Source organism: Lissotriton vulgaris, chromosome 1_1 (genome assembly GCF_964263255.1).
Source record: "Lissotriton vulgaris chromosome 1_1, aLisVul1.2, whole genome shotgun sequence".
In the NCBI taxonomy this organism is placed as follows: Eukaryota; Metazoa; Chordata; class Amphibia; order Caudata; family Salamandridae; genus Lissotriton; species Lissotriton vulgaris.
The window spans coordinates 720,608,804-720,629,029 of record NC_141685.1 but is presented as its reverse complement, the minus strand read 5'-3'; the positions used below and the strand labels follow the sequence as shown (position 1 = coordinate 720,629,029).

Sequence of the window (20,226 nt, the reverse complement as noted above, 5' to 3'; positions counted from 1 at the left end):
ATGCCATGTACCCTGTCTTATGAACCTTTAGGGTCTTTCTTAAGGGTTTCTAAGAGGTATTTAAAATGAACGGTTGGGCCTGGTAAATGTTTAAATTTGGCAGGTCGAAATGTAAGTTTTTAAACTGCATCCACAGGTTGCAAAGTCAGGCCTGAGACATGTTTTACAGTGCTTCTGTAGTGGGTGGCACAATGAGTGTAGAAGCCCACTATTAGTATTTATTTGCAAGCTGTGTGTACAAGCAGTACTGTATACCAGGGACTTATATATATAAATTAAGTATACCAATCAAGTATATAACAATTGTGCCATCTTGGGAAGGGTGAGCACAGGCGCTTCACCACTAGTTAGCCAGAGTAAAGTGTGAAGAGTCCTAAAGCCAAAGAAAATGGAAGTCAGCAAATATTGGGTAGGGAATGCAAAATTCTGGGGGTAATGCTGAGCAAAAAATGGTAATTGCCAAGATTTTGCATTTTATTTAAAGTTGGAATGTTTCAAGTATGCCAAGAAACAAACAAAAATAATCCAGGGTCTAGTACTGAGTTCACCCAATGCCTGCTCAAGGCAAACAGACTGAATGGAGGGATTTTGCATTTTAAATAGTCCAGGACACAGGGGTAAAATAAGCAAATAGGATAGGATCAAGTTGGGAAAACATGGGCCACTGGTGCCCAGCCTCATAATGTGTGCACTGAGACAAGGTAGCGTTGAGGGAATAATCTAATTTCAAATTTATTGCCTTCAAAAGAGCCTGAAAGCTGATAGATATATTTTGAAAGCATCACAGCAGTTATTTACAAATATCTCTATATCAACTGCTTTCCCAATATGTTTACTATGTTATTTGCTATGATACCATTACCAAATTCTCGATTTCTAGTGTTTCCTAATTGCCTTGATCTCTGGATATCTCCCTTACCCCATCCTGACTCTCTTATACTCCCGGTTACCCTCTTAGATGCAACCACCTTGCAAGCTGAAGCACTCAGAAGCAGCAGCTATGCCCACTTTAAAGACAACTGTGAAAGAAAATATCCCTCTGAAGGGTCGAGACAGATATCTGGCTCTGGGTCAGCTTGAGGGCCTCTTTGAATCTTGATACAAAAGTTTTATGTGGTTTATGTTCCTCCCTCACTTTCCTTAGTTACCATTTTCTAGAAAGTCTTCTTGCATTAGTTTGATTTATTAAGTGATACATGTTTTACGTAACACAATGTTTTGATTTAGCTCCTCAAAAATGCACAACCAGAAAACCTGGGATCACATCCGGCTTCCCTGCATTATCAAATCAGAGAATTACCTTAGTTTACTTTGCCTTCTTTTCCTCAACCCATCCTGGCCCAAGAAAGGCAAGCAAGTACACAAGAGGCCAAGGCTCGAGTCGAGGGTAGACGCAGGTAGGCTCCATCTACACACTATTTTCAGTGGAAAGATGCTGTCCACTTCCTGCTGCAAAACTGGCCCCTTTGAACAGAGTGGCACGTTCCTTTCCTACTTCACAGAAATATGCTTAACAGGTCCCGATGTAATTTTCCGGCACTGGAACACTTTCAGCAGCAGCTTCACTTTGTTTCCTGTTGTTCTGAGCAGCAATGGGAAGGGGGTGGAAGGGGCTTATCAGATTTCAGCAATGCCCATAACAAAAGCAGAAGTTAAGTGAGCATTACACCAGCTGCAGCCCGTGCAGGTAAAAGCGGTGGGGCAGTGAAGGGGATGGGGGGGGGGGGTGTTTACGGACGATAAAGAGGGAAAATGAACCCCCTCCCTATCCCCCCGGCCCCACCGCTCCTACCTGCATGGGCCGTACCTGCAGTAGCCCACTTTTTGTTGGCTGGAAGTTATCGGGAGCGTCTTACCTGATACATCTTATCACTTCATAGTTACTTAAGAGAGAAATGCTTTTGACTTTGTTCAGTCCCTTATATAAGAGATGTGCATACACAGTAAGAATGTCAGATGTGTTGGTCACCCCAGTATTTACACAAATAACAATTTAAATACCACTATTTTGTTGTATTTCTTTTATAGCACTTTAGCACTACAGTAGTGCTAATGTACTATAAAAGAAATTTAAAAGAAATGTAACATAACAGGTGCATTTAGATTATTTGTGTACGTGTAATGTAAATCACTCTGACACTATGCATTGGAATGAGTAGTGCCACTACTCATCCCAAAGCAGGGTGTCAGAGCGCTTTGCATCTCAAGTACAGATTATACATCGACAATAAATCATGTATGTGCATCAATATGACGGATGTGTTACATAAGACAGTGAGGGTTAAACGGTGAAGGAAACACATGTCCTTCATACCCGACTTTGCTATATTAGAAGGATTACAATTTATGAACTGCAAGTACCAGAAGGATTTCTGTCAGAAAAGCAGTAACCCACTTACCAATTTACATAAAATAAAAATCTGTCATCTGCGTGTTACATATTGTGCTTTGCAGGAGACATATTAACCCTCCATGATTCGTGGATTCAAAACTAAGGCTTGACAAATTACAGGTCCCTCCAGGAAATACATTATCCTACAGAGTTATCTTACCATTATTATTAGTCCCTGGTATCTAGCTGGCACACAAAGATCTCCGTAGCAGGTGCCTAAACCCCATAAGATATTTTAAAATACAGACAATGCAACCACATTTCTCTTTGTTGCCAATTACTTTGTAGCAGGGTTTTAAAACAATATTTATAAATTATGGCCCAGATTTTGCGTTGGGTATGCGTCTTTTGGGTCGGGGTTGCGTCAATATTTTTGCACAATGCAACATGTAATTCATTCAATATTGTAATGCACTCAAATGTACTCATGATAGAGCTGCTAAACATATGTGAGGTTTCAAGAGCTGATGTAACTTCCTGTGAGGTCATGGTTTGTGATGCTGCTTTCTGTGGTGCCACATGCAATGTCACGCACCATGATGTCTTTTCCTAAGCTGTCACACACTGGGCAGTCACTTTCTTTGATGTCATGCGCTGTGAGTCACACCCATTCTGCCTAACTTGGTGAGTCCCCCACTTCTATTTTTTAGGACTTGAGCCATGCAGGCAGCCATTATGTTGGCGTCTACCGATGTGATGTCACGAGAATAAAGAACAATGGTGGCCGCCACAGCAGTGATTTATCAGAAAGAGATTTTGCTTTTCCTGATAACTGGTGCCTACTTGCTCACAATTGTACCTAGAGAAGATAAGATAAGAAAACAGTGATATATGAAAAATAATTGATGAAAAGAAACATGCAAGACTGGGACAAAGATAAATTATAGGGTGTTGGAACCATGAGGTGGAGTCAAGACTTCGCAGCCCTGGTACTCAGCAGTGCTTGTAGCGAGCTCTTCAGAAATACTTTCGGCTGGAGCACTTAACATCTATGTATTTATGTATTTATTGCAAACTAAGCGCTATTGAGCCGCATGCCCCGCATTTCCTCAGTTGCTCAAGGCAAAAAATGGCAGCAAGGTTCAAAAACACTGCACTACCCAGTCTAGTCACTGATGTATTATAACACACGTATTGCCCACCTCAAACGACAAAGCTGCCACATGGCCACAAATAGAATAAGGTCTGAACAGAAAGCTGAGAGGTGTTAGACCTGGCACCATTGGTGTGGGTCTCCCTTCCATTTTTGCTGCTGCTTCATGAGTTTTTGCTGGTGTTAGATGCTTTGGGCACTGTGTCACTGTTGTCCAGTGCCACAGTATGAGTGCTTCCTACTGTAAATTGATGTATTAATTAGTGGTTCCATGATTGGATATTTGGTTTACTTGTCAGACCCTAGTACAGTGCACGGAGTGTGCCCAGGGCGTGTAAATCCAAATGCTGCTAGTGGGCTTGCAGCACTGGTTGTGCCACCCACAGAAGCGGCCTTGTAAAATGTGTTTAGGGTCTGCCATTGCAGAGTCTGCGTGCAGTCTGGTACTGTCATGCTAACTGGGCAAGTACACCCACTTGCCAGTCCCTAAACCTTCCCTTGTCTTCATATTAGTCACCCCTATGGTAGGGCCAAGGGCAGGGTGCATTTTACGTATAAGGTAGGACAAGCCCTGATGTGTGTGGCATGTCCTAATAGTGAATTACAGCCATTTTCATTTTTCACTACTGCAAGGCTACCTGTTCTCCATAGGCCCGAATGAGCTGTTAGAACTTTATTACACTTTATAATCCTAACAGGCTCAGAGAACATGGTAGAATTTCTATTTTAGTATGCCTGGATTCAGAATAGTAAAATACATCTTTTAGTGTAGTTGTTTTAATATTCTGTGTTTGCAAATAGCACTTTTAGAAAGTAGGTATTTGCTTGTCTAACCATTTCAGCCCGCCTTTGCTAGGTTGTGTATTCCTTTGTCTGGGTTTGTAAGTGACAGGGCTGGGGACTTCCAGGAGACAGGCTGGGGCAGCCCGGTGGTGATCTGCATCTAAATGGGAGGGAGGAGTTGCACCTTGGACCTAAATTGGACTGGGCCTTCCCTCTACAATGCCGGCTCCACCCCCTGTGGTGCGTCTGATGTGTCTGCCCTGCACACTGAAAGAAGAGAAGGAAGACTGTCAACAAAGTGCTCCAGGACTGTACTTGCCTTCCACAATGCTGGCTCCACCTCCTATGGGGCGTCTGATGTGCCTGCCCTGCGCTGTGAAAGGAGAGGAGAAGTCTGGTAAACAGAGTGCTTCAGAAATGGCTTGAACTGGGCACAGGCCCCTCTTCCCTCAGAGAACAAAGGATTTTGGGGTATAAGTATTGGGACCCTGATCCCAAGAATTTAGATCACTTCTGGACTTACAAGACAAAACCTCTGCTGAGGAGAAAGAAACTGAGGAGAGACTATTCCCAAGCTGAAGTGCTGCTTGGGGGATTTGCCTGCAGTGGTTGCCTTGCTGCCAAAGGGAGGGGAACAGACTTTGTGGACTTTACTTTCAACTTGTGCAAGATCTCCAAGGGCTTGGAAGAGAGCTTGCCCCCTGACCGAAGTCCCAGGACCAGTGCACTTCACCAGCCTTTGTTAAGTGCTGCTGGAAACAAGTGGCTACAGAGGCAGGGAGCTGTGACCGACTCTCATGACCGGCCCGGTGTCCTGTAGGAACCGCATCAAGCTACGTCCACCTCGAACAACGCAAGCTCTGCGCTCACTGAATCCGTCCTGATGCCGTCACTGATCCGTAGCCTGCACCGCGACTGGAAGGACACCGCGACGTGAAACAACTCGCTACTCCAAATCGAACTAGTCTGACCGACCCGGTCACTGCTGCTGACTTCAAGTCCTAGGACTGCACCGGAGTTGTGCACCACCTCGCACACTTTTTGGCGCACCGCTGTCCGGACTGATCGACACCAGCTCCTGAACTCCGGCTCGTTCGCCGCACCGCAAGCTACAAACACCGCATCGAAGCACCGTCTCGCCCTGCAACGCAGCCTTTGATCCACCGACTCTGTCAATGGGCTGCTGCCTGCACCGCATCGAGGGATGGCGCGTCCTGCAACGCTTCCTTTCTGCACTGCGACGATCACCGGAACCGGCTCGCACATCCGTGCCGGCCGCCCCAAGTAAAAGGTACTGTGACTGAGTCTGTCAACATTTGAGTGGGCCCGTACAAAGGCAGTCCACTGGATTTGCTAGACTCAGTGTTATTTCAATAATGCTGTAGCTGTACAAGGCTACCGACTCGCACAGAACCTTGATTTAGGCCTTTTAACCAGAACTCTTGAAATCTAATAGTACTGTAGATTCTTTTTACTGTTTATTGGGCTTGTGGTAACTCTATATAAAATATACTTATTTTTGATATTAAACCTTGTGTGGTGTCCATTTGTAGTGTTGTCACTGGGCTACTGTATGTGGTCACAAATGCTTAACTTACACCGCCTCTGAAATAAGTCTTGACTGCTCGCGCCACACCACCTAGAGGGTGAGCAGGGGTTGTTTTGGGAGTGTAATCCCCTTACTCTGACTAGAGGAGAGAGTCCCTATTAGTCACAAGTACCTACCTGTGCCAACTAGAGACTCCCAATTCTAACATTGGTAGTCAGCGGAAGGGATTCCGAATTTGCATTTGTGACTCATGTACAGTGATTGGTGGACACTACTTAGTGAGTGCAGACCATAACGCAACCACGTACTTTTGATACTTGTTTTGCCAGAGAGCTCCATTTTTTTCAAATCATGCCTGATTCAGTCATCGTGGAGCAGACAGCCTTGTTGCATCTGTTGACTATGATTGGGAGGAAGAGAAACTAGAAAGTTACACCAACAAGCAACTCAAGAGCTTCTAAAAAAAAGTTTAAAATTCCCCTGACAGGAATCACCAAGAGGGAGCAGTACCACAAGGCGCTGAGGGCCTGGATGGCTGCAAGGAATGCCCCTGGTGATTTGGGAGATGATGAGGATGCAAAGCAGCAGCTTGGTGGGCCACTGGGTCCTGAGAAGAGGGGTGCACCCTCCCCAGTGGGTAGCAGTGTTTCTGCCCGAGGTCTGTCCCCAGAGGAGTTGGCAGACAGGAAAGAAAAAAGGATGCATGAAATGGAAATGGCCAAGCTCAAATTGAATGGGCAACAGGAGCTACAAAGCAAGAAAATGGCTCTAGAAGTGGAGCTAGAAAGCAAGAAGATGGCTCTAGAGGAAAAGAGATTGCAATTGGAACATGACAACGTTTTGAGGGAGTTGGATCTGAAAGCTAGGAGCCTAGAGATTACTCCCTCTAGAAGCAGCACGCCGTCAGCACCTGGGGAAGGTAGCGTGTACATCCCCAAAGATGTTGTAAAGGAGTTTATAAGAATGATGATACTGGGCAGTGGTTCAGAGCCTATGAGGTAGCCATGTCTTCCCACCGGGTCCCTGAAAGAGATTGGGGAGCGGGGTTGTGGGGAAGGTTCCTTAGTGAGGGGGCGGGACACACCGTTGGACTTGCTTTCTGAAGTCCATAATTCCTATTGCCACATGAAATAGACACCCATGACTAGGTATGTTTGACCCCTGAACTCTATAGGCAGAGGTTCAGGAAGTGCAAGAAGATAGAGAACAGTACCTGGGTAGAATATGTTACTTTCTTTTGCAGAGCATTGGATGGTTGGGTAAAGGGCAGCAAAGTTAATGATTTTCAATGTCTCTTGGATTTGATTGCATGGGAGCACTTGTCTGATAATTGTTTTCCAGAGCTGCACCAGCACCTGATTGATAGCAAGCTGACTAATCCTAGGAAGCTTGCTGAGGAGGAGGACCTCTGGGTCAGTACCAGGGACCACAAGCGTCACATGGAAGACTCAGCCAAGGGTGGGCAGGGTCCCCAGCTGAAGAGTGGGGGGGACAAGGGTAAACAGAGGGAGTTCCGCAGAGGGCCCCAAAGTACTTCCCAAGGGAACCCAGGGAAAGGTTCCCAGCCTCCCCCTGAGAGAAAGCCAGCGGTCCCAACAGGTAGTCCTGTTCCACAGGGATCCCTGAGATGTTACAAATGTGGGGACCTGGGTCATAAGGCGACTGATACCAGGTGTTGCCTGTTTGGTAAACCAGCTCCCACTGGTGCTCCGCCCCAGCAGATGGCTAGTGTAGCCTTTTGGGAGGAGGTAGAAGTCCAAGGTGGGTGGGGTCCCGCAGAGATGTCCCTTGTCTCTTTAGGAAACTGTGAGGTGGTCCCAGAGAACCAACTGCCCAAGAACACTAAAAAATATGGGCAGTGGGTGACCATCGATGGCAAAAAGGTGGAGGCTCTTAGAGATACAGGAGCCAGTGTGACAGCTGTCAGGTGTCACCTGGTGTCTCAAGAGCACCTGGTCCCACTTGCATTCTGCCAAGTTGTTAACGCCGACAACACAGAGAGCCATTGCCCCATGGCTTAGGTTCCCTTTGAAAGGAGGGGGGTCTCTGGTACTCTTCATTTAGCTGTGAGGCCCGCCATGCATGTTGACTGTTTGTTGGGGAACGATTTGGAGAGCTCACCTTGGGAGAAGGTGGAGAAGAGTACTCACCTGAGGATGGTGGGTCTGCCAGACTGGGCGTGCGTGACCACTCGGTCAATGGCAGCCAGTAACGGTGCTCAAGAGGACCTGGAGCCTGAGAGGGAGGCCCAGGAACCTGCAATCGAGAGAAGTGGCAGGGGGCACTGGGAAACCGCCCCCGAAGTTCCTACAGCCCAGGAGGAGGTAGACCCTGAGTGGGATGTCCTGGAGCCTACCAGGAAACAGGTAACTGAACTGGGGGACCTGCCTGAGCTGACCCATTGGCAGGAAGAAGGAGGACCCTCCTGGGAAGAGTTCTGCAGGGAGCAGAGAGAATGCCCTTCTCTTGAGGGCTTGCGGCAACAGGCTGCAAGCCAGGCAACAGGTGATCAGTCTGGGTCACATTGGATCTACTGGGAGAATGGTCTCCTGTATAGTGAGCCTAAGGTTGCTGAGCCTGGGTTAGCCCATGTGCTGATGGTACCCCAGCGCTTCAGAGCCTTGCTACTGGAGCTGGCTCATGATGTTCCATTGGCAGGTCATTTGGGACAGGACAAGACCTTTGAGAGGCTTGTCACCCACTTCCATTGACCCAAAATGCGCAAGAGTTCAGACACTCATTGCAGGACCTGTCAGACTTGCCAGTGCAAGTGGAAAGAGTGGGAGGAAGCTGAAGGCTCCTCTCCAGCCATTCCCTGTGGTCAGTACCCCCTTTGAGCGGGTGGGGATTGACATTGTGGGGCCAGTGGACCCCAAGACAGCCATGGGCAACAGGTTCATACAGGTCTTGCTGGACCATGCCACCCGGTACCCGGAAGCCATACCTCTGAGGACAGTGACGGCCCCCATGGTGGGACGAGCACTGATGGGAATTTTCTCACAAGTAGGATTCCCTTGAGAGGTAGTGGCTGACCGGGGTACCAACTTAATTTCCAAGTATATGAAGTCCCTGTGGCAGGAGTGTGCGTTAACTTACAAGTTCACCACTCCTTACCACCCCATGGAAATGGGTTGGTTGAAAGGTTCAACCGACCCTGAAAGGCATGATTATGGGTCTTGAGGAACCCATGAGGCATAAGTGTGACGTCCTCTTACCATGCCTGTTGTTTGCATACCGGGAGGTGCCACAAAAATCTCTAGGGTTCAGCCCCTTTGAGCTTCTCTATGGACACCATCAGAGGACCTCTAAGTCTGGTCAAAGAAGGCTGGGAGCAATCTCCCAGGAAACCTCCCCAGGATGTATATAGCTACATGCTGACCTTCAGGAACCAGACTAGGCGTTTCAGGCAACTCGCTGAGGCGAATCTGGAAGACAGCCAGGAGGAGATAAAGCGGTGGTACAACCAGAATGCCACTCTGGTAGAGCTTCAACCTGGTCGAAAAGTGTAGGTCATGGCCCCAGTGGAGCCCTGTGCGCTCCAAGATAAGTGGACCGAACCATTTGAGGTTGTGGAGCGCAAGAGTCCAGTTACCTACTTGGTGGACTTGCAGTCTCCCAGGAACCCCTTGAGGGTCCTGCATGTCAACCGCCTGAAGCCCCTCTTAGAGAGGTCTGAAGTGGGCATGCTCTTGGCAACAGATGCTGGATTGGAAGAGGAGACTGAGCCTCTTCCCAACCTCCTGTCTGCCATAGAGCAAGATGGGTCAGTGGATGGTGTTAACCTCTCTTCCACCCTGACCCCTGAGCAACAGAATGACTGCTGTCAGTTGCTGGGACAGTTTTCTGACCTGTTCTCCCTGTTTCCTGGTGTCACAGATTGGTGCATCCATGATGTGGACACAGGAGGCAGCTTATCTGTGAAGCACAAGTCTTACAGGGTAACTGACAGGGTGAGGGCTTGCATCAAGGAGGAGGTCTCAAAGATGCTTGCACTAGGGGCGATTGAGTCTTCCAGCAGTCCTTTGGCCAACCCAGTGGTCTTGGTCCCAAAGGCTGCGGCGCTGGGTGCCACACCCGAACTCCGGTTCTGTGTGGACTACCGAGGGCTCAATTCGATCACGAAGACCGACGCGCACCCTCTCCCCAGAGCTGATGAGCTCATTGATCGGTTAGGGGCTGCACAGTACCTCAGCATGTTTGACTTGACGTCTGGGTACTGGCAGATTGCCTTGACTGATGGTGCTAAGGAGAGGTCAGCATTCTCCACACCAGATTGGCATTTCCAGTTCTGTGTTATGCCCTTTGGGATGAAGAATGCCCCTGCCACTTTTCAGAGGTTGGTCAACCAGGTGTTTGGTTGAGCATGAGGAATTCAGTGCCGCCTACCTGGATGACATCGCATTGTTCAATGTCAGTTGGGAAGAACAGCTGCACCACCTCTGGGAAGTGTTGTTGGCACTGCGAAAGGCAGGCCTAACGATCAAGGTGAGTAAGTGCCAGATCATGCAGTGTTTTGTGGTGTACTAGAGACACCAAGTTGGGAGCGGGCAGGTGGAGCCCCTCCAACCCAAGATTGAAACCATCCTGGCTTGGGAACCCCCCTAAACCCAGGCAGAAGTGAGGGCCTTCTTAGGACTCACAGGGTACTACAGGAGGTTTGTCAAGGGGTATGGCAACATTGTTGCACCCTTGAGAGAGCTAACTTCCAGGAAGCAGCCAAAGAAAGTGATTTGGACTGACACCTGTCAGAAAGCTTTTGAGGCCCTGATAGCTTCCATGTGCACGGCGCCCGTGCTCATGGCACCCAACTTCTCCAAAGAGTTCATCGTTCAAACAAACTCTTCAGAGCATGGTGTGGGGGCTGTTTTGTCACAGATGGATGAAGAGGGCCTAGATCAACCTGTAGCCTTCATCAGTAGGAGGTTTCTTCCACGGGAACAGAGGTGGGGTGCTATTGAGCATGAGGCATTTGCTATGGTCTGGGCACTGAAGAAGCTGAGACCATACCTGTTTGGGATTCTCTTCCTAGTTCAGACAGTCCACAGGCCCCTCAGATGGTTTATGCAGATGAGGGGCGAGAATCCAAAGCTGTTGAGGTGGTCTACTTCCCTACAGGGTATGGACTGTACAGTGGAAGACTGCCCTGGTACAGAACACGCCAACGTTGATGGTCGGTCCAGATTTGTCTGCCTTAGTGATGAGAATTCCGAGAAGGTAGGGTAGTTCTCCCCACATTTCAGCTAGAGGGGACACGTGTGAGACCTAGCACCATTGGCGTGAGTTTCCCTTCCATTTTTGCTGTTGCCTCATGTGTTTTTGCTGGTGTTAGATGCTTTGGGCACTGTGTGACTACTGTCCAGTGCCACAGTGCGAGTGCTTCTTACTGTAAATTGATGTATTGGTTAGTGGTTCTATGATTGGATATTTGGTTTACTTGTCAGACCCTAGTACAGTGCACTGAGTGTGCCCAGGGCATGTAAATCCAAATGCTGCTAGTGGGCTTGCAGCACTCGCTGTGCCACCCACAGAGTGGCCTTGTAAAATGTGTTTAAGGTCTGCCATTGCAGAGCCTGCGTGCAGTCTGGTACTGTCATGCTGGCTGGGCAAGTGCACCCAGTTGCCAGTCCTTAAACCATCCTTTATCTTCATATTAGTCACCCCTATGGTAGGCCCAAGGGCAGGGTGCATTGTAAGTATAAGGTAGGACAAGCCCTGATGTGTGTGTTCTGTCCTAATAGTGAATTACAGCCATTTTCATTTTTCACTATTGCAAGGCTACCTGTTCTCCATAGGCCAGAATGGAGTGTTAGAATTATTACACTTTATAATCCTAACAGGCTCAGAGAACATGGTAGAAATTCGAGTTTAGTATGCCTGGACTCAGAGTAGTAAAATAATCTTTTAGTGAAGTTTATTTTAATATTCTGTGTTTGCAAATACCACTTTTAGAGAGTAGGTATTTCATTGCCTAACCATTTCAGCTTGCCTCTGCTAGGTTGTGTATTCCTTTGTCTGGGTTTGTAAGTGACAGGGCTGGGGAATTCCAGGAGACAGGCTGGGGCAGCCCGGTGGTGAATAGGGAGATCTGCATCTAGATGGGAGGGAGGACCTGAATAGGGCTGGGCCTTCCCTCTACAATGCCGGCTCCATCCCCTGTGGTGCGCCTGATGTCTCTGCCCTGCACACTGAAAAAAGAAAAGGAAGACTGTCAACAAAGTGCTCCAGGACTGTACTTGCCTACCACAATGCTGGCTCCACCTCCTGCGGGGCGTCTGATGTGCCTGCCCTGTGCTGTGAAAGGAGAGGAGAAGTCTGGTAAACAGAGGGCTTCAGAGCTGGCTTGAACTGGGCATAGGCCCCTCTTCCCTCAGAGATCAAAGGATTTTGGGGTATAAGTATTGGGACCCGGATCCAAAGAATTTAGATCACTTCTGGACTTACAAGACAAAACCTCTGCTGAGGAGAAGGAACCTGAAGAAACTGAGGAGAGACTATTCCCAAGCTGATGTGCTGCTTGGGGGATTGGCCTGCAGTGGTTGCCTTGCTGCCAAAGGGAGGAGAAAGGACTTTGTGGACTTTACTTTGAACTTGTGCAAGATCTCCAAGGGCTTGGAAGAGAGCTGGCCCCCTGACCGAAGTCCCAGGACCAGTGGACTTCACCAGCCTTTGTGAAGTGCTGCTAAAGAGGCAGGGAGCTGTGACCGACCCTCACGACCGGCCCGGTGTTCTGTAGGCACCGCATCAAACAACGTCTGCCTCAAACAACGCAAGCTCTGCGCTCTCTGACTCCGTCCTGACGCCGTCACTGAGACGTAGCCTGCACCGCAACTGGAAGTACACCACGACGTGCAACGCCTCACTACACCAAATCGAACAAGTCTGACCGACGCGATCACTGCTGCTGACTTTGAGTCCTGGGACCGCACCGGAGTTGGCCACCGCCTTGCACGCTTTGCCACGCACTGCCCGACTCGCACCGCTGTCCGGACCGATCGATGCCAGCTCCCGAACTCCAGCTCCTTCGCCACACCGCAAGCTGCAAGCACTGCGCCGAAGCACCGTCTCGCCCTGCTAAGCAGCCTTGGATCCACCGACTGTCAACGGACCGCTGCCTGCACCGCATAGAGGGACAACCCGTCCTGCAACGCTTCCTTTCTGCACCACGACGATCACCAGAACTGGCTCGCACACTAGTGCCGGCCGCCCCAAGTAAAAGGTACTGTGACTGAGTCTGTCGACATTTGAGTGGGCCCGTACCAATGCTGTCCGCTAGATTTGCTAGACTCTGTGTTATTTCAACAACGCTGTAGCCGGACAAGGCTACCGACTTGCACAGAACCTTGATTTAAGCCTTTTAACCAGAACTCTTGAAATCTAATAATACTGTAGATTCTTTTTGTCACTTATTGGTCTTGTGGTAACTCTAAATAAAATATACTTATTTTTTATATAAAACCTTGTGTGGTGTCCATTTGTAGTGTTGTCACTGGGTTACTTTATGTGGTCACAAATGCTTAACTTACACCTACTCTGAAATAAGTCTTGACTGCTCGTGCCACGCTACCTAGAGAGTGAGCAGGGGTTGTTTTGGGAGCGGAATCCCCCTTACTCTGACTAGCTGAGAGGGTCCCTGTTTGACACAAGTACCTACCTGTGTCAACTAGAGACCCCAAATTCTAACAAGAGGCAATACAAATCATACAGTAATACTTCAATGTTCAACAACATTTCAATCACAGGTTTTTTTGTTGTGCGTAGAAGGTTCTTTCTTTCTTAATTTCCTTTGACAAGTAGGTACAGCCAATGCGTTTCGCCCTAGAGAGGGGTTCTTCAAGGCTGTAAATACATACAATCTTTTTTTTTTTTTTTTTTAAAGGGTACTTGTTACCTGCTCTACAAGATACTTTGAAAGTATTTCCAGCATGGTCTGGGTGACTCAAACATTTAAGAAGAACCGAACCAACCGTGAGGCGTTGTTAAAAGGAAACAAGAAATGCCAAAGAATGTGTTTAAAAGCTAAGCTCAACCTTAAAAAGTACAAAAAAGTTTCTCTAAGCAATAAGAGGCTGAGAGATAGTGTGAACTAGATAAATAGAGAGACCAGCAAGAAGTAGGTAGCCATATTGTGTAGTGATGGTGGGGGGGGGGCCAAGAAGCATGCCCCCTGTTCAATTATTAACTCTACCGAAGCACCTGGCCGCGGTGTCATTCCATTGATAAGCCCTAAGAAGTTAGGAGGTATTGAGTAATTAGTGCTTACCAAAGTATTATAGTGAGCACTGTTCAAGAATTCATGGTGGGAAACCCCAGCATCAAATTAAGTTAGTACCGTACCTTTGTCAATCATATTATTACTTTAAAGCATCAAGTGTTGTACTCTGGTAGCCTAAACACGGAGAGAAATCGTATTAACTCAGCGCGATTCATCAACCATATACCAACATTGGTTCGAACACCTAATGACCATTTCTATCAGGCCTCAAAGTGCGCAATCATCTCACAATTCTATTGTGAAAATAAGGAGTCATAGATTATGCAATTGTTCCGTCACTTAGGCTTAGCGTGGCCAAAGGTGCTCTTCACGTGCAGTGCCTGGGTAAATATGTTGTCTGTATACAGGTGGCTAGTGAGGGCAAGAGCGTTTTAAAAGTCAATACCCAAATGCTATCTACAGTAAAGCACCGCGACGACTAGCGATCAAGAGGAGTAGATGTCATATTTATCTTTAATAATCATACCTTGGGAAAAAAAAAAGTTAATAGGTCAGCGGTTTCTCGCTGGTGCCTCTGGCGTTTCCAAGTACGTGGGTTATGCCCTGAAATGTTGGGTGAAAAGGGACAGGAATATATACGCATGAGGTGCGTGTATTAGCATCATCATGCACACCTCTTATTGGTTTCCAAAAAATATTCATTCCCCAGAACGGCCTAATCACAAATGTGTAATACAGGGAGCAGTCCTTGACTCGCCCCGCAGTAACTTTCCAATACGAAGGTAGTGGAAATAAAACGCGATTTATTACCAGTTTTTATATAAAACCAGGTTGAACGTTATGCTTTCAGTAGCAAAAATAACCTTGTCCAGTAAGCGATTAAACTCCGAATAAAAACCAAACACCCACCTGCGTGATTGATTCCCCATATTATAAAACCAAACTCAAGTAAAATAACTCTGTCAAGGAAGTGAGTGAAGAACAAAAGCCCACCTATAAGAAACGTAGACCCAACCATGCTGTCATTACTAAAGTAACCCGAGCTAAGACGTCGAGCCGCCCGCACTTAGGGGCAGATTTCAAAGCCCCATGCGCCACTTTGGCGTCCCTTTCCCCTAAAAGTGACGCACACGTGGCGCAAGGGGCTTGTAAATCTGTCCCTTAGTCTTTCCGTGCAGTGCAGGCAAATCCCACCATTCGCAGATATAATAGTGCGCGATTCTGATCTCGTGCCTCGTTACTGGTTGAAAACGTAGCATGTTTTAGAATTCAGCACATTCAGGCCAACGCTACAATTCGCAAGTAGCAAACGTGGCTTATTTGGCACCCGTAGCAAAATCACATTCTTTATTTGAAGCTAAAATATCTGCCAATGTTTCTTATAAAGAATGATAAATATATGTTCATTGGTGAATGAAATCCGCTTCATACTTTAGGTCCTGGATCCTTAGACTTAATTCAGACAGGGCTGTCGTGGATCACAAGGGCGCCTCCCTGTTTGGACAGAGTGAAGTCAGCTTTATTTGTAGCTAAAGAAAGGAGACCACGTGAAACGAGACCCGCGGGTCAATCTGCTCCCGTCTCCCTGCCTTCTGCAGTAGACTCTGCCCAATCCCCAGCTCTGTCTTTACACTCTGTCTCACAGATGTGCCTCGGCTTATGTTCGAAGATGCCCGGCCCTGTGTGCAGCACTCCCGCCCATACTCTGCCCAGTGCGGCAGAATCTCTTAACTTACCTTGAGCCCCGCAGCAGGCCCACAGTATCAGCAGGACGGAGCACCCCAGCGTCTTCATGCTGCAGCCGATCAGACTCGCCCGGTCCTTCCAGCTTCCTCGGCGCTTTGACGAAAGTGGGTTTAAATACCGCCTGGCATTGGTTTTAATCCGCGGTGCAACGTGCTGCAGTTCAGGGGAATTCAGTTGCAACATCCACGGGCAGAGGTCATGCAAACTTTACTTAGTCGGCGGCTCGAGCAGCTGGACCCCGCATTCCGCCTATTCAAGGCCAATTGATTAGTCAATGAATAAAGACCCCTCGTCCACCATATCTAGCCAGCAGCGTCTGCGTTTGAAGGATTAAACAAACGCTGTGGGTCGGATCACAAAATATTTCTGACTGGCGCCATTTCACGTCCTTTGTGGTATTATTAAAGCATGACTTGCTTCAAACACGCTTTAGCACTGTAATATGAAAGTGGTATTCTGAAGATGGTAAAGTAGGATGAACAGTTCTGCAGATTTGTAGCGTGGTATTTTGTTGTGGCAGTGATGTGTTCTGTTTTGTGTTGCTGTACAATGTGGTTTTGTTGTGTAAAGTAGTAGTTGTGTTTTATTTAGACTACTTGTTGTTATGCACCTGGTTACACTTTAATTCTGTTGTTATGTTGCTTTGTTATGTTCCATTATTCTCTTTAGATATGTTAAAAATATACTGCTACATTTCCAGCCCAAAGCAGCACATGCCTTCAAAGTTCTCTGACAAACGACCATTTACTGTTGTGTAAGGTGATACAGTAGTACTGCTCCAATCCGGCAACTACTTACCACACCCGTCTTAACTTAACACTCCTAGGGCCAGATGTAGGAGCCCTAATACCGGTCGGTAAGGGCCGAATTCGGGCGTTACCGACCGGTATTAGGGTTTTCTAATGTAGGGGGCCTATATTTTACAGATTCTGTAAATTTACCGAATCGGGAAATTTACCGAATCGGTAAAATACCGAATCAGTATATTTACCGGTTCAGTAAATCCAGATGTAGCTGGCACTTCAAAGAGTGCCACAGGTCCTTTAGGAGTCGGTATTTACCACCCAATCCTATTGGGTGGTAAAATACCGAATTCAGGTGTACATGCACATCTGTGCATGTACACCTGTGCCATGTGAGACACAGACATGCCCTTAGGGCATGTATATGTGCCACATGACACACAAGCCTGGAATTGGGGTGCGACAGGGTGTCAAAGTGACACCCCTTTCCCCTTGCAGGAATCTGTATTTACCGATTCGGTAAATACCGAATCGGTATTTCCCATTGATTCCTATGGGGTATGTAACTGTTGCCACAGATTTTTTACAACGGATTCCATTACCACAGATTTTTTACAACGCTGGTCATTTTACAACAGATACCTTTACAACGCAATACACTACAACGCAGATACTATTACAACGCTTACCATTACATTGTAAGTATAATTATAGGTAAGTTTATCTTTTTTTTTAAACATTTATTAGTGGTATTTTGTTATGGGGTACAGGGGTATTTTTAGGTTTTAGGGCTGGGTTTGGGTTTTGGGGTACAGGGGTATTTTTAGGTTTTAGGGCTGGGTTTGGGTTTTGGGGTACAGGGGTATTTTTAGGTTTTAGGGCTGGGTTTGGGATTTGGGGTACAGGGGTATTTTTAGGTTTTAGGGCTGGGTTTGGGTTTTGAGGTACAGGGGTATTTTTAGGTTTTAGGGCTGGGTTTGGGTTTTGAGGTACAGGGGTATTTTTAGGTTTTAGGGCTGGGTTTGGGTTTTGGGGTACAGGGGTATTTTTAGGTTGTAGGGCTGGGTTTGGGTTTTGGGGTACAGGGGTATTTTTAGGTTTTAGGGCTGGGTTTGGGTTTTGAGGTACAGGGGTATTTTTAGGTTTTAGGGCTGGGTTCGGGTTTTTGGGTACAGGGGTATGTTTAGGTTTTAGGGCTGGGTTTGGGTTTTGGGGTACAGGGGTATTTTTAGGTTTTAGGGCTGGGTTTGGGTTTTGGGGTACAGGGGTATTTTTAGGTTTAAGGGCTGGGTTTGGGTTTTGGGGTACAGGGGTATTGTTAATATATATTTACAAATTTAAAAACTTACAATTATTTGTTTTAATTTTTTTTATTAATTAAATAATAAATAATTAAATTTAATAATTCAAAATAATTATTTACATTATATATTAATATTATATACTTACCTATAATTATACTTACATGTAATGGTCTGCGTTGTAATAGTATCTGCGTTGTAGTGTATTGCGTTGTAAAGGTATCCGTTGTAAAATGACCTGCGTTGTAAAAAATCCGTGGTAATGGTATGCGTGCTAAAAGTCCGCGTTGTAACATCATACATCCTTCCTATGGGCTTCAAGGCCCATAGGCATCAATGGGAAATACCGATTTGGTATTTACCGAATCGGTAAATATCGAATCTGTATGTAAAATAATAATTACCTACATCTGCCTCCTTCCTATTTACCTACTCTTAAGTACCGAATCGGTAAAATTCGGTATTTAAGAGTAGGTAAATCGGAATTAGGTAATTCCGATTTACCTAGTCTTAAATACCGAATTTTACCGATTCGGTACTTTAGAGTAGGTAAATAGGAAGGAGGCAGATGTAGGTAATTATTATTTTACAATTACCGAATCTGTAAGATTCGGTATTTACCGATTCAGTAAATTTACCGATTCGGTAAATTTACAGAATCGGTAAAATATAGGCCCCCTACATTAGAAAACCCTAATACCGGTCGGTAACGGCCGAATTCGGCCGTTACCGACCGGTATTAGGGCTCCTACATCTGGCCCCTAGCCCCTAGTGCTTGCTTTATGTGACATGGCCACGCTTATCTAAAATAAACTTTGATTTGTCATTAATTGATTTCGTTCAATTTCACTTTTATTACATTAGACCCTCCTCACGCCCTGAACTTCTTTCTTCCATTTACGAGTAAAAACACTCACTGTGCTCATTAGGAACACCACCCAAGACTTAGAACCGTAGGCATACATTTATAGCAAGGAGGCAACAGAGGGAGAGGAAGAAAGTGAGAGAAAGGGAGAGCTAAAAGCAGGGAGCATAAAAGCAAGAGAAGTTAGAGAATCTAATGGAGGGTGATACGAGGTGGACGAGAAGAGAGTGCAAATAGTTAGATGGAGGATATAATAGAATGGGGTGGCAAACTTTCCACCTTCACTGGCAACGTTGCACAAGCAGATATCCTATGCACAAACTGAGACATTTTGCATGTGCAGGAATACTTTGCACCTTTGCAAACAATTTGCGTGCAAATCCACATCTGAAGATGTTTGATAGGATCCAGGATCCAGGGGGGATTATGAGTCACATGTTACATTTTTGGGGTTTTTAGACCATAATATTTCCTCTAACTCATGCCTTTTAAATGATGTCACTCGGCTTCCAATGGAACATACGTAGTCTTATTACTGTGTCATACTGTATTCAATTTTAAACTCTTTTACTAACTACTATAGTAAGCATTGAAAGCTGGTATAGCCACCTTTAGAGAGACTAAATATAGTGAAATAGACTTAAGACCTGAAACTCCAATGGTAAACACATTTATCAACGATAGATACTGCTAAGTGACCACCAACAGCCTCATATAATTTATTAGAAACAAAGCAAAAGGCGGTAGTGTTCCCAAAAGGGAAATGTCTGCACAACACCCTATATAAACAATTGTTATTTGTCTTTATGTTAAGTACACATTGTATCAAAAGAAAAGTAATGGTAAGGGTGCTATAAAACCTCAAGGCACCTACCACCTGAAGATGCCGTCAGCGCACACTGTGAAGTGTGTCACATAAACCAAACAAAATAAAGAGGATAGCACTCCTATGAAGCAATAGTTGTAATAATTGGAGCAAAATTAGGTAGCCCCCAGTAAGTGAAACTCTAGTATTTGTAGAGTAAACACAGAAACAAGTTATAAGATAACATTCAATGGCAATGATAGAGTTCTAAAATATAGTCCACTTGTTTTTATTTTCAATCTTTATTCTTGTGATTCCAAAGCACAGGTTATTCCAGCAGGATTAAACATCACCAACACGTGTTTCGTCCTACACAAGGACTTTTTCAAGGCTTGTAATTAGGTGAGCTGATATGTCCGATGGATGTCCAGAATGAAGTAATAGGCCAAAGTTAGTGAAAAAGAATAGGATATCTAAATGTAAACGGTGGAGATTAACATATGTATGGTAACATTCAGCAACTTTCGGTCCAAAGAAACAGTATCAGAGGTCACATTAGACCTAGCTAGTACGCGAAATGCACAATTGAGCAGAAGTTATATACAGGTCAGGTTCTCATAGATGAACACACGAGCATGGACCGTAAAGAGTTCAGTAATACAAAACGACAACCATGATAAGTTGAGACGCCTAAGTTTAGGACCGTTACATGACCTCAAATAAACAGTATCTGGAGC

General features: G+C 46.1%; 1 protein-coding gene across 5 annotated transcripts in view; it reads right to left on the bottom strand.

Moving 5' to 3' along the window:
* Positions 1-20,226, bottom strand: part of LOC147747710 (coagulation factor XIII B chain-like) — a 706,417-nt gene that overhangs the window by 533,384 nt on the left and 152,807 nt on the right. For 3 of the 5 annotated variants that reach the window (XM_086954975.1, XM_086954985.1, XM_086954989.1), the window contains exon 1: positions 15,766-15,924. The exons of 1 other annotated variant lie outside the window; for it this stretch is intronic. In XM_086954975.1, the coding sequence (XP_086811101.1) occupies positions 15,766-15,823 (58 nt within the window). In that variant the 5' untranslated portion in view covers positions 15,824-15,924. Of the gene's footprint in view, positions 1-15,765; positions 15,936-20,226 lie in introns of those variants that run through there. One more of the 5 variants, XM_086954960.1, reaches the window with a different exon arrangement.